Source organism: Ictalurus punctatus, chromosome 12 (assembly GCF_001660625.3).
Source record: "Ictalurus punctatus breed USDA103 chromosome 12, Coco_2.0, whole genome shotgun sequence".
Taxonomy (NCBI): Eukaryota; Metazoa; Chordata; class Actinopteri; order Siluriformes; family Ictaluridae; genus Ictalurus; species Ictalurus punctatus.
The window spans coordinates 4,342,262-4,355,603 of record NC_030427.2 but is presented as its reverse complement, the minus strand read 5'-3'; the positions used below and the strand labels follow the sequence as shown (position 1 = coordinate 4,355,603).

The 13,342-nt window shown below is 42.4% G+C and overlaps 2 protein-coding genes across 8 annotated transcripts in view; both read right to left on the bottom strand.

The window, feature by feature from the left end:
• Positions 1-13,342, bottom strand: part of atg3 (autophagy related 3) — a gene marked incomplete in the record, with an annotated part of 729,311 nt that overhangs the window by 239,780 nt on the left and 476,189 nt on the right.
• chd6 (chromodomain helicase DNA binding protein 6) overlaps positions 1-13,342 on the bottom strand; it is a 116,642-nt gene that overhangs the window by 39,690 nt on the left and 63,610 nt on the right. For all 7 annotated transcript variants that reach the window (XM_053684457.1, XM_053684458.1, XM_053684462.1 and 4 more), the window contains exons 16-19: positions 8,077-8,272; positions 7,718-7,882; positions 6,520-6,699; positions 1,342-1,452 (exon numbers count right to left, since the gene is read on the bottom strand). In XM_053684457.1, the coding sequence (XP_053540432.1) occupies positions 1,342-1,452; positions 6,520-6,699; positions 7,718-7,882; positions 8,077-8,272 (652 nt within the window). The remainder of the gene's footprint in view (positions 1-1,341; positions 1,453-6,519; positions 6,700-7,717; positions 7,883-8,076; positions 8,273-13,342) is intronic.

The following is a 13,342-nucleotide window of genomic DNA, read 5'->3' as shown; positions in this document are numbered from 1 at the left end:
AATCATTGTCAACGAATCTCATTATCGATTGGTTGGTCTGCGCATGGCACGTTTACTCATTACTTTACTACTCTTCAGAAAACACGCATTGGAGCGTAAATACTAAAGTTGTGTCCCAAATTACGTACTATACACTTACACTATGCACCATGTACTCTACCATCTAGTGTGTGAATTTTAGAAAGGTAATATCATCTCAAATGGAACACTAGCAGGTTTTTTTACTAAGCGGAAGTATAAGCCGCTTCCTACTCAACAGCGCATAACGTCATACACAAGCTAGCATTAGCAGGTACTCGGAGTCAGAGACGATGACTTTCTTCAGTTTACTGTTTATATCAACATTAAATTTTATTCCTAACATGACCTCAGTCACCATCAGACATAGGAGAAATCGTCACATGTCTGAGGAACAAAGTCCTCTAAACACATTTTTTATACACACACACACACACACACACACACACACACACACACTCACAAAAGTGAGTGCGCCCCTCTCATTTTTGTAAATATTTGATTATATCTTTTCATGTGACAACACTGAAGAAATGACACTTTGCTATAATGTAAAGTAGTGAGTGTACAGCTTGTGTAACAGTGTAAATTTGCTGTCTCCTCAAAATAACTCAACACACAGCCATTAATGTCTAAACCGCTGGCAACAAATGTAAGTACACCCCTAAGTGAAAATGTCCAAATTGGGCCCAATTAGCCATTTTCCCTCCCCGGTGTCATGTGACTTGTTAGTGTTACAAGGTCTCAGGTGTGAATGGGGAGCAGGTGTGTTAAATTTGGTGTCATTGCTCTCACACTCCCTCATACTCTTCACTAGAAGTTCAACATGGCACCTCATGGCAAAGAACACTCTGAGGATCTGAAAAAAAAGAAAGAATTGTTGCTCTACATAAAGATGGCCTAGGCTGGCCTAGGCTATCCTAGGCTATCTCCCCAGTACCCCCCAGTTCAAAGACAAGCACTGTACGCTGATTGGCATTCCCAAATTATCTGTAATGTCTGAATGGGTGTGGGAACATGTGTGAATGTGCCCTGCAGTGGGTTGGCACCCCATCCAGGGTGTCCATTGCTTGTGCCTTGGGTTTCTTGGGATAGGCTACAAGCTCCCCTGTATAGGATAAGTGGTACAGAAAATTAATGGATGGATTCCCCTATCTGTTTCAACCATGATGAAAGCCAGATATTTAACATGTCTCTTTCTTCGCTCCTTCCCTGAGCCCTTCCCTCATAGATGCCCTTGGGCTAATTCTCTGGCCCAAGGTTGTCACAGTGACATATCACACATTTTTACGATAAAAGCAAATGGACAACTGGCATTTTTACCTTCTCTTCCTTTGAGTCAATCTCCAGCTCAGCGATTTTTGCCCATTTCTGCCAGAAGTTCGGGTCATCCAGAGAGATGTCAGTTCGGTTTCCAGAGGAAACAAAGCTGGCCTGGGAAAGTACATAAAATAGATTCTGAGCCAACACTTCAGATATTGTTATTTTATTAAAACAGTTAACCATGTTGTACAACAATTAATGTAAATTAAACATTAGATTAAACCACAGTGACCCTAACCAAGATAAAATAGCTACTGAAGATATGACTAAATGACTATGGTAAATGCATTGTGCAGTGCTATTGTATATGACTAACACACCACGTCCAATACTCTTCCATGTTAATGAACAAGGCCTTTCTTTGTCCTACGGGCTTTATATCGGACCACCCGCAACCCTCTAAACTGGTGCTCTGAAAGTTGAATGTAGTAGTAGAGATCACACTCAGAAATAACAGTGTGTTGTATGTGGAGGGAGTACCAATTTTACAGTGATTGTTTTCCAAAAGATTCAGACATTGTCTGCAAAAGTGTAAGCCCTGTGGTATGGCTAGCAGTAGTTTTCTACTAGGTACAACGCAGACTATTAGGGCAATCCAACCGAAGTGTGTAAAAGTGGTATGGAGGGAATACACACTCCAAAACAAAAAGCTGAGAATGAACAGAAATCCCAACTAATAACGCTGGATATGAATGTGACCATGGTTCTGTGAATTCCGGATGACCACCAGAGATGATGCAACAGTAGTGGATGATCGCAGCACCAGCCAGATAGGTTGAGAAAATAAATACCAACGAAGTCATGTGGTGATGTGAGCTGAGTGGAGGTGATATAAGCCACTGCAGCTCAGCACGTCTCCTCACAGACGCCGAGCGACCGGAAATCCTGGCGGTCATCTGGAATTCACAGAAACGTTCTGTTTCATTCCTCCTTCTTAACGCCATCATAACAGAAACAGTTGTTGCTACTGTCTTAACTGTGCCGTAGCCTCCACATAGCACCTCAAGGTTCGTACGGGGCACAGGGACAGAGAACGCTGCTCAAGGCCCGTTGGCTGGAAGGAACACCACTTGATGGACTGATTAATGAACTGGTGGAGGAGCACTTTGGGAAGGAAAGATGAATTGGGCCAGAGGACAATTCTGGTATCCTCCAGTGACTTCCATCTAAGACCTGCCATCCAATGGTTCAAAGTGGGACTCCAAAACCAGAGGTAAACTCCACACTGGAGCACAGGGAGAAGGAGCAGGATCGAGGCGCCTCGTACCTTTTAAGAAATTGCAAACCAGGTTATGGGAGCCCAAAGACGAACCGTCCACAGATGAATGATGCGTAGAGATAACCGCCACATAAATTTTTAATTTGGAGGCTGCCCTACCACTGTCCAAAAGACCTTGTAGGAAACCCAAAACTACAGAGACAGTACATCGTACAGGGTCAAACCCACGAGTCTCACACCATGTACAAAAAGACCTCCACCGATAGGCATGAAGTGCTCGTGTGGAAGCAGCCCTCGTATTGAGAACAGTGTGAACGACCGAAGGCTCACAGTCTACTAAGAGGGAGTCAGCCCCAGAGGCCAGATCCATAACTGTAGGTGGGCCGGGTTCAGATGCCAAATGCAGCCGTCCAGCTGAGACAATAGATCTCTCCTGAGGGGAAGCTTAGGACCAAGGGAAACCATGGTCTGGACAGCCACCGTGGTGCAATCAGAAGCACCCTGTGCCTGCCTTGAGCAATTCTGTTAAGTGTCTCCCACAGCAGAGGAATTGGAGGAAAGGCATAGAGAAGACAATCTGGCCAATTGTGTGACAGCTCGTCCTGCCCTAGCGCCTGGAAGTTTCCATCTAGGCAAACCACAACATGCAGTAAGTTGCGTCCTCTGAAGCAACTAGATCCACTTCCGCCACACCGAACTCCTGCCAAATGTCCTGAACTACATCTGGGTGGAGCCTCCACTCACCTGTCTCATTTCTGGACAGTGCATCTGCAGCCTGAATGGCTATCCCTGGCAGATAAACAGACTTCAGTGATTCAAACCATGGGAGTAACCAGGTGAGGATATCGTGAGTGAGCCATAGCAAGCTCTCTGACCTTGTGCCCCCTTGGTGATTCAGATTGAAAACCGTCGAAGTATTGTCTGAGCGCACAAGCACATAATGGCCTGTCAGCACCAGGAGTTAATGTCTCAGGGCCAGAAAAACTGCACACATCTCCAGCAGCTTGATGTGATCCATAGACATCTCCCTTGACCATTTGCCACCGCCATCCTGTGGTTCCAAACTGCTCCCCAACCCTTGAGGGATGCATCAGCTGTTACCACCTCCCGGCAAGAGGGAACATTCCCCAACGGAAAGCCTGCTATCAAAAAGCTGGTGAAGTCTACCCTCTGAGGGCACGCACACAACTGCGAGTCACTACGATCCGCAGATTATTTTGACAAACTGGGGCCGCAGGTGAAGCAGTCCCAGAGGAGCTACAGAGGTGGGACCAATGTCAGCATTCCAATCAGCCTCAATAATATCCCATATTTGAGAGACACCCCTAGACGAAACTGGGAAAGAATATTTAGGATGTCTGTCATCCGAGACAGAGAGGCTCGCATTGTGGATGAATCAATTGTCACCCCTATGAACGTGATGGATTGTGTGGGAGACAGTGAGCTCTTTGCCCTGTTCACCAAAAGACCCAACTTGGCAACGTGGCCTAGTAGCAGCTGCGTATCATGTACAGTCTGGTCCTTGGTCTGAGCACAAAGCAAGGAAATCATCTAGTTATGGCAGAATCCGCAACCCCTGGCACCACAGGGGTGACAGGGGAGCCTTCATATACCTCATAAACACGAGGGGCTAGAGAAAGTCCAAAGGGTTGGACCCTGAATCGGTAAGTCTGGTTTCAGAAGCTGAAGCGTAGGAACTTCCTGTGATGCACAGCAATAGGAACATGAAAGTATGCATCAGTCAGGTTGACACTCATGAACGAATCATCCTCAGTCCCCGACAGTCGTACGCAACATGCAGAAGGGGAGCTTCTTTAAGAACTTGTTCAGTCTCCTCAAATCCAAAATTGGCTGAAAACCTTCAACCCGCTTTGAAACCGGAAAATATATGGAGTATAACCCGTCCCTCTGAACCAAGGGGTGAACCACCTCTATTGCCCTCTTCTATAACAAGGAACAAATTTTTTGAGAGAGAGCTGCTGAATGAACTCGGTCTACCACAACAGTGGATTTATCCCGAAAACGTTGGGGACTGGCGTCGGAACTGCAGAGTATATCCATTAAGCAGCATCACCAGGATCCAGGGGTCCGACACTGTGCTTTCCCAATAACTCAGATGGCGTGTTGTGAAACATCCGACCACCGGCCCGAGTGCCTCAAGCCTTGAGGCTTCAGCTATTCGAAGTTGTGGGGATATGCTGACGCTGGCCCCCTGGGGCACGGAGGGGATTAGGGTGATCATGAGGGTGACGTACCTGTACTACCTCAGACTCAGGAAATCGCTGTTGGGCCTGGGGATGGTTAGAGAGCATATGACGAAAGCGCAGCTGCACCAACGTGTAACTATGATGAGCAGATAGCACTGGGGCCCTAAAATTCGGTTAGCTGTTAAGTGGTTGAGAACAACTTCACACGCCTCTCCAACACCTCAGACATGCCTGGACTAAAAAGATATCCTGGAACGATGGGAAGCTCTCCTAAAGTCTTTTCATAATCCTCTGACAACCTGGCTTGAGTCAGCCAAACCTGCCTGTAAGCGGTCAAGAGTGTTGCAGTGAGAGCGCCCAGTTCTCGCATCACGTGCAACATGGTCACCAAGGCTGTTTGCAGAAATCGTGGAACAGAGGGATCCACTTCTACAGATCCCAAGGAATTAGAAGCAGCCAAAATCAATTGGCAGATGGTGCTCTCAGCTCGAGTGACACAGGCAACTGACTCGTATGCTTTCTTCAGAAGGGAATTTGTGCGGCCACACTGAGCGCTAGGACATCGAATGTTCCCACGCAGTCACACCACCAATGTGGTGACTGGCTATTCAGCTTTGGGTACATTCTGCACCCCGATGGGACTCCGCTTCTGCCATAGAAGGTAAGGTGCGAGTGGTCTTGGAACACCTCTTGCTCATCCATGGCCCTTTGAGGGCATTCGAGAATTCTGTAATAAAGTCCTTACACGCAGGCAGAGCAAATGAATCACTAGATGAAGGCCTGCGAAAAAATACACTGAACTGAACAGGGTGTGCAGGGCATTCATCCAGGCCAAGACAGGGCCACTGCCATCCGAAGGACCTTCAATGTGTCAATTTGAGGTGGGGCCGTCCCAGAGGAGTGGAGATAGCCATCACCAGAGCCACTGGCTAACGCGGACACCGCCAGCTTGTCCCAAAGCCCAGTGACATCAGTGAAGAGACGGTCCAGAAAATGCGTGTCAGAATCACATGTAAACATAGCGTCATTGTTGGGCTGTGGTGAGGGATAGGTGAAACAGTAGCCTCCTCACTAGAAGAGTGCGAACAAGTGGGAGCCGTAATAGAAGCAGGAACTGAGTCTGTTCACAAGAGATCTTTCATCTCTGCCATGCCTGAAGAAAGGCCAGCCACCTTCTTTGATAACAGGTGCAATGCCAAATGATTTCTCCTAGAGCTAGATCTTGTTTCAGCTGAGGGAAGGCCAGTAGCTGCTAAGGCACGGTATTTCTGAGCTCTCTGCCTCAAACCCAAATTGGTCCCAAAATTTTAGCATCCCGGTTGTGGTCCAGACCAGCCAGACGCAGCTGAAGGGCTGAGTTGACTCTCAGACATTGGATGCAAACTACGATGCAGACATGGGTCCGTAAGTGCTTCCTTCAGATGCTGAACACCCAGGCATGATGGGCAGAGATCATGCCAATTGTCAGAAAGAAACTCATTACGGCAGAGCTTACAATTCAAGTGATAGGCAGTGGAAATGGAGCTGAAAGCCATAGCCGCTAAAATGGAGAGCCTCTGGGTATAGCCACGAGGAGAGCAAGTAAAAAAAGAATCCAATTAAATACTCCCATTCCCAGAGCGGAAAGCGTACAAGATTCAAATAAAAATTCAAACACCACCCACGGTTAGGACCGGCAGGCACAAGTACAACACAGTATGTATATATGTATGTATATATACATACATACATATACACACACACACTGTTTACCTTAGCAAATGTGGATCCCTTCCCTTCAGACTGAATGGTGATGGTCTGAGTGCGGCGTTGCAGAATCTGATCAATATCTTCTTCACAGAACTTTGAGCCTTCGTCTTCCTCGTCCATAAGGGCACCATATGCACCTTTCCTCAAGAGATCTTCCACTTCCATCTTAGACAGCTGCTGTACCTGAGACAGAGAATAACAAAGTTGCAGTGAAAAGAAAGCAACGGTGTTATTTTAGTGACGATAATATAATTTAATCTGTCTCAGTTTATATTAGAGTTAGACAAGCGTGGAAGGTTATAACTTTGAGAAAACAACAGAATAAAGTGAAATCAAGTAGAGGTCAGGCTTTGGGTGCTCTTTGAATAACATTTTTGTACAATTTTAAGTAAACTGATCTAGAGTTGTACACAGGAGTATTTTTTAATTGCATTCCTGAAAGAATTCCAAGCAATCCTGGCTGCTTCTGCAGACACTCTTGACCAGTTAAGTTTGTGGACACCTGATCATCACACCTATATGTGCTTTCTGAATATGCCATTCGAGATTTAATCCCCCTTTGCAGTTGTAATAACCTCCACTCTTCAGATAAGGTTTTCCAATAGATTTTAGAGCATGGCTTTGGGGATTTGCCAATTCAGCCTCAAAAGCATTAGTAAGGTCAGGCCTAGGGCACAGTCAGCCTTCCAGTTCATCTCAAAGCAGGCCACTCAAGTTCTTCCCCACCAACCGTGGCAAACCATGTCTTCATGGACTTCGCTTTGTGCACAGGTGCATTTAGACCCCTTAGTTCCAGTGAAGGGTCATCGTAATGCTACAGTATACAAATATTCTATACAATTGTATGCTTCCAAATTTGTAACAACAGTTTGGGGAAGGCCCACATATGGGTTTGATGGTCAGGTTTCCACATACTTTGTGTATAAACAGTATCACTATCAATTTAGCTGCAGTTACTGAAGATGAATAAATGACTACAGTAAATGCATTGTGCAGTTCCACACAAGTAACACACCAGGTCCAATACTCTTCCATGTTGGCCTTTCTTTGTACTGTGGGCTGACTACACGCTCCCACCTGCATGAAGGGGAAAACCGTCTCTCCTGTGATTTTTTTGCTCGGTCCTGTTGGATCCTTGTCAGCAAAGCACACCTCTAAACTTGTACTCTTAATGTATAATGTAGAAGTGGTGAGCACACACCCCATTTAAACTGCCTTTGCGGTTGATATCCTGTAGAACAGCTTTGTCCAGTCCCAGCTTTAGACTGGCTTTGTCAAACATCTCCCTCTCATACGAATTGCGTGTAATAAGACGATAAACCTTCACAGCTTTGCTCTGGCCAATCCGATGACAGCGAGCTTGAGCCTAAGAGTTTGAAAAAGAATGTAGAACAACGGTAAGGAAAAAGATGAACCAGTTTTTATCCCATGTTAGAGGTTACTTAATATTGCCATTGTTATATTAGTGGCACAATCCATTTACAGTGGTGGATCAGAAGCTCCACCAGTGACCTTGGGCCTTTGTGTGGTTATAAGAACTATTTAAAATGAGATGGTGACCTGTAGGTCGTTCTGTGGGTTCCAGTCAGAGTCGAATATGATGCAAGTATCTGCAGCGGTGAGGTTGATTCCCAGCCCCCCAGCTCTTGTGCACAGCAGGAAGACAAAGCGGTCCGAATCCACCTTACAAAATCTATCAATAGCCGCTTGTCGCAGATTCCCTCTGACTCTCCCATCAATACGCTCATATGTGTACCTGAAACACAGTACAGCTTAATTTTAAAAGTCCCATCGGCAACTGCTTTCTACTAAATGAAAGTCCCGTGGAAAATGTACATCATCAGAATTTCTCCCATTTCTTATTTATTGCAAAATCCTAATCATTGGCTGAAATCATAGGCTGAAGTCTCCTGTCCCTTCTATTGCTTTGATTAAAACTATGCATTCAAGTTTGTACCCTGTCTGAGCAACATAGGTAAACAAAGCAAACTAGCAAAACCTAGCACAAAATTTAAATTAGCAACAAAGTTAACTTAACAACAGTGGTGGAAAGTAACAAAATGGTAATTGAGTACATAGTTCACTATTCATTTGAGTATAGCTAAATCCGTTACTTTTACTTGAGATTTTTGAAAATAAAATATTCAACCACACTAAATTTATTTTGATAACCATTACAGGAGTAATAAATAATAGTGACTTTATGCAATGATGTCCACATACATGGCTTCAGGAAGGAAAACTGAACTGTACTGCCCATGCATGAATTTGACTTACTGCTTCCGGCCACCATAGCCCGCTTCTCTGCTATAGTATAAATGCTGGCATATTTCAAGTTTTTAATGTGTGTTGAATAAGCATTATATTTATACTAGACAATGATATGATCCCTTCAAAGAATTCATATCAATGTGGTCAAAGCCACTTATTACACAATTTTTTCTTAGATTCTTCTCATTATGACACCAGAGACCAAAGTGATCACAGTAAGTCAACTTTGAAATATTGAATTTCTGATATTTTATAAGCACTTCTTTAATGACAGAAACAGCCAAATGTTGAAACAGAATGTGACTTAAGCTACATTGCTTCTCTTGAAGCTAACTACACGCAAACTATAACCCCCAATGGAGTTTTTAAATAACTCTCAACACTCCTCTCTGCTCTAGTGTTAGCGCTGTTGCTTACACCATGAATACAGATTTCTGGTTGTGATAGCCATGCCTGCATCCATCTTTGCTTAAAGTCCATACTAATGCATTTATCACCCAGGAGACTGTAAGCCAATTAAAAGACTATACAATATGTGCAAATTTTGAAAGCCAATCAAAATAAAGCAGAATTCCTGCAGAAAATCAGGGAACTCAGGTGCCAAACGCTTAGTTAGTAGCAGCAATGTCAGAAACAGTGAAGACAGATGTGCATCCCTGGACCAGTTTATCAACTATTTTCAATTTTAAATGCTTCAAATGAGATGCCATCATAACAATTGCAAATAATGTGAGACAAAACCCAATGAGATATTGGCATTTCACAGTTCAACATTGGAAACATGTACAAGTAATCCATTAGCTAGTTGAGTAAGGTATGCTAGTTAGACAGATAATTTGATGTTTTACAGTATGTAAAATTGTACTGAAGATAATGTCACATCAACGTTTGTTTGTGTTATAAGCTATAGATAACGCTCAGGATAATGTGTAAGGGGCATCTTTGCTAGGTTTGTTAACTAGCTAGTACTTGCTCATGTTAAGTCATTCTTGGTTCTAGCTACATTGTTAGCTATCTGGGGGCGGTGGTGGCTTGGCGGTTAAGGCTTGGCGGTTACTGATCGGAAGTTCGGGGGTTCAGGCCCCAGCACTGCCAAGCTGCCACTGTTGGGCCGTTGAGCAAGGCCCTTAACCCTCTCTGCTCCAGGGGCGCTGTATCATGGCTGAGCCTGCACTCTGACCCCAACTTCCTGACATGCTGGGGTATGTGAAGAAAAGAATTTCACTATGCATATGTATATGTGACCAATAAAGACTCTATCATTATCTAGCAAAAGTACTGAACCCCAACAGCATTTGGTTAAGTTAGATAGCTATCTAGCATTACCTTTCTTTACATACTGTTGATAATCACTGTGGTGTTCACTACAGCATTTTTCACTTTGAAGAACAAAATAGAAAATAAAATATTTTGAGGATATATGTGTGTCAATTGCAGACAAAAATAATCTGTAAACTAATTTATCAAGTAGCTTTTTCTTTTCCACCAGACAACTATTTGCTCTTACTTGAGTAAAATTCTCGATTATGCGAAATGGAAACAAATAGAGAGAGCTGCTTTTTTCACCCCAACTGAAAAAAGACATTAAATCATACAACAAGTATAAAAACATTATTTTACATTAATAACACCTCAGTAATTAACAAAATTCTGGAATAAAATGAAACACTGTGGACTCACCTGAACTCAGGATTGAACTGAGTAAACTGTAGCTGTGACAGCTATCACACTCACTCTGCATAATTCAAACTAGTAGATTAGATATTTGTTTAAATAAAATTTACTATATGCAATGAAATCATGTTTTGATGAGAAATCAAATATTTTTTATAGAAACAATACATATTTTCTCTTAAATCTGACTGACCACATATCCTCTTTTTTCCCCCCTAGTGTACACTACAGTGGAACAATTGTTCCCGAGTATTGTTTCCACCTGATGGGACCATGAAAGCACAAGGCTTGGGGAATAGAATTCATAGTAAATGTAAGTAAGTAAAATTTATTTATATAGCACGTTTCACACAGCAAAGCTGACCAAAGTGCTGCACAGAGTAAGGAAAGTAAAATAGAAACAGAATTAGACCAAATAAAAACAGACAATAGAAAAAAAAATTATTAAAAATTTGTTTAAACAATTAAAAATTTGATCAAAAAGCCTGGCAGAAGAGATAAGTTTTAAGCCTCTTTTTAAAAGTGGTAATAGAAGGTGCGAGGCGGATGTCCAGTGGCAACTGATTCCATAGAGGAAGGGCAGCAAGTGAAAAAGCTCTATCCCCCTTTGTTTTTAACCGGGAATGAGCGACATGCAAAAGAAACCTATCAGAAGATCTTAGAAGTCTGTTCGATGAATGTGGTGTAAGAAGATCTTTGAGATAGGAAGGAGCGTGATCATTAAGAGTTTTAAAAACAAACATCAGAATCTTAAACTGAATCCTAAAACGGACCGGTAGCCAGTGGAGCGATGCTAAAATTGGGGTGACACGATCATATTTCTTTGCCCTGGTCAACAGCCTTGCAGCTGCATTCTGAACCATCTGAAGACAAACCAGAGATGATTGAGGAAGACCCAAGTATAATGAATTACAGTAATCTAAGTGAGAAGTAATAAAAGCATGAATAACCTTCTCCAGATCTTGGAAAGACAAAAATATGTTTTGAGTTTCGAAATAATCCGTAGATGATAAAAACTAGTCTTAACGACCGAATTTAATTCATCAAGTTAAACTAAACTTCAAAACAAACCAAACATGGAGCAGGTTTGTCGAAAATCATATGTTGCCAAAGTAACTCAACAGTGTTTATAATTAGCTTAATTTGTGGAAGCAACATTGAAGGAAATTAGCCAGGCTTTTTTTAAATAAGCCTGACTTATCAAGTTAGTTAACTTTTTGGAATACCACCAATGTGTATGTAGGAAGCCCTAGTGGCACAAAAGGGAAATAGTAGGTAAACTAATCACGAGAAGCTCCCAAGCCACTAGCATACTCAACAGAAATTCTATGGTGTATGGTCAATTCCATAACAATGTGCAGACTATTAACACAGTTGAAATGTTAAGTAAAATAATTTAAAAGGCACATCTAAGAGATTTGGGATGATGAAGATAATGAGTGTTCATGCCTTGTTTGAAGATTTGACTCTTTCCTGAGAGTGATGTGAGTGTCTTATCAGTTGATTTCATTTGCCCAGTGGAATTTTAGCTGATGATTGCTAAAATGCCCCACTTTTGGAGAGGACAATAAAAAGTATGCATTAACACTGCTCATGCCAGAATGTCTTTCCAAATATGGCAACAGGAAAGACAACAATAATGAAGGATGTTCAAGCCATCCAAGGTTTTCTAAATGCTTTGGGGAAGAGACTGTGCAAACGTAGCCTTAAAATCCCTGTGTTTTGAGGAATTCATGTATGTGAACAGAAAAGGCTCAGTTAACTTGTACAGGTAACTTGTGATGCACAGATGAGTTTCTTGAATATGGTCACCAAGTGGAACACATGATTCATTTATTGTCTATAACAGCAAGCTTGTTTTTATTTCAGTATGCTTATTTATTTCTTATTTATTTATTAGGTAATCCACCCACAAAAGTGCCAAATAAAACATTTAAGTTTTATTCTACTTTGTGTAACAGTATAACTACTTCACTGCCAGTGAAGTGCATCTTCTTAGACTTTTTGACATGGTCCATGGTGTCCACAAAAAGGCAGTACCACAAGCAGGCTATTGCCTTTGTAAACTGAAGTTTATCCCATATATGGATTTTACTATACAGTGGTGCTTGAAAGTTTGTGAACCCTTTAGAATTTTCTGTCTCTGCATAAATATGACTTACGTAATAAGATTTTCAAACAAGTCCTCAAAGTAGACAAAGAGAACCCAATTAAACAAATGAGACAAAAATATTATACTTGGTCATTTATTTATTGAGGAAAATGATCCAACATTACATATCTGTGATTGGCAAAAGTATGTGAACCACCAGGATTAGCAGTTAAAAAGGTGAAATTAGAGTCAGGTGTGAGCACCCTGTTTAAACAGGGCTATATCAAAGTCTGATCTTCACAACATATTTGAGGAAGTGTACCATGGCACAAACAAATGAAATTTTTTGAGGACCTCAGAAAAAGAGCTGTCACCAGGATGGTGTTTACAAAACCATCTCTGAAGAGTTTGTACGCCACCAATCCACAGTCAAACAGACTCTGCACAAATTGAGGAAATTCTAGACCATTGTTACCCTCCCCAGGTGCGGTCAACCAACAAAGATCACTCCAAGAGCAAGACGTGTAATAGTCCACAAGGTCACAAAGGAATCCAGGGTAACTTCTAAGCAACTAAAGTCCTCTCTCACATTGGCTAATGTTAATGTTCATGAGTCCACCATCAGGAGATCACTGAACAACAATTTTGTGCATGGCAGGGCTGCAAGGAGAAAACCACTACTCTCCAAAAAGAACATTGCTGCCTGTCTACAGTTTGCAAAAGATCACATGGACAAGCTAGACGGCTACTGGCAAAATGTTTGGTGGATGGTTGAGACCAAAATAGAAT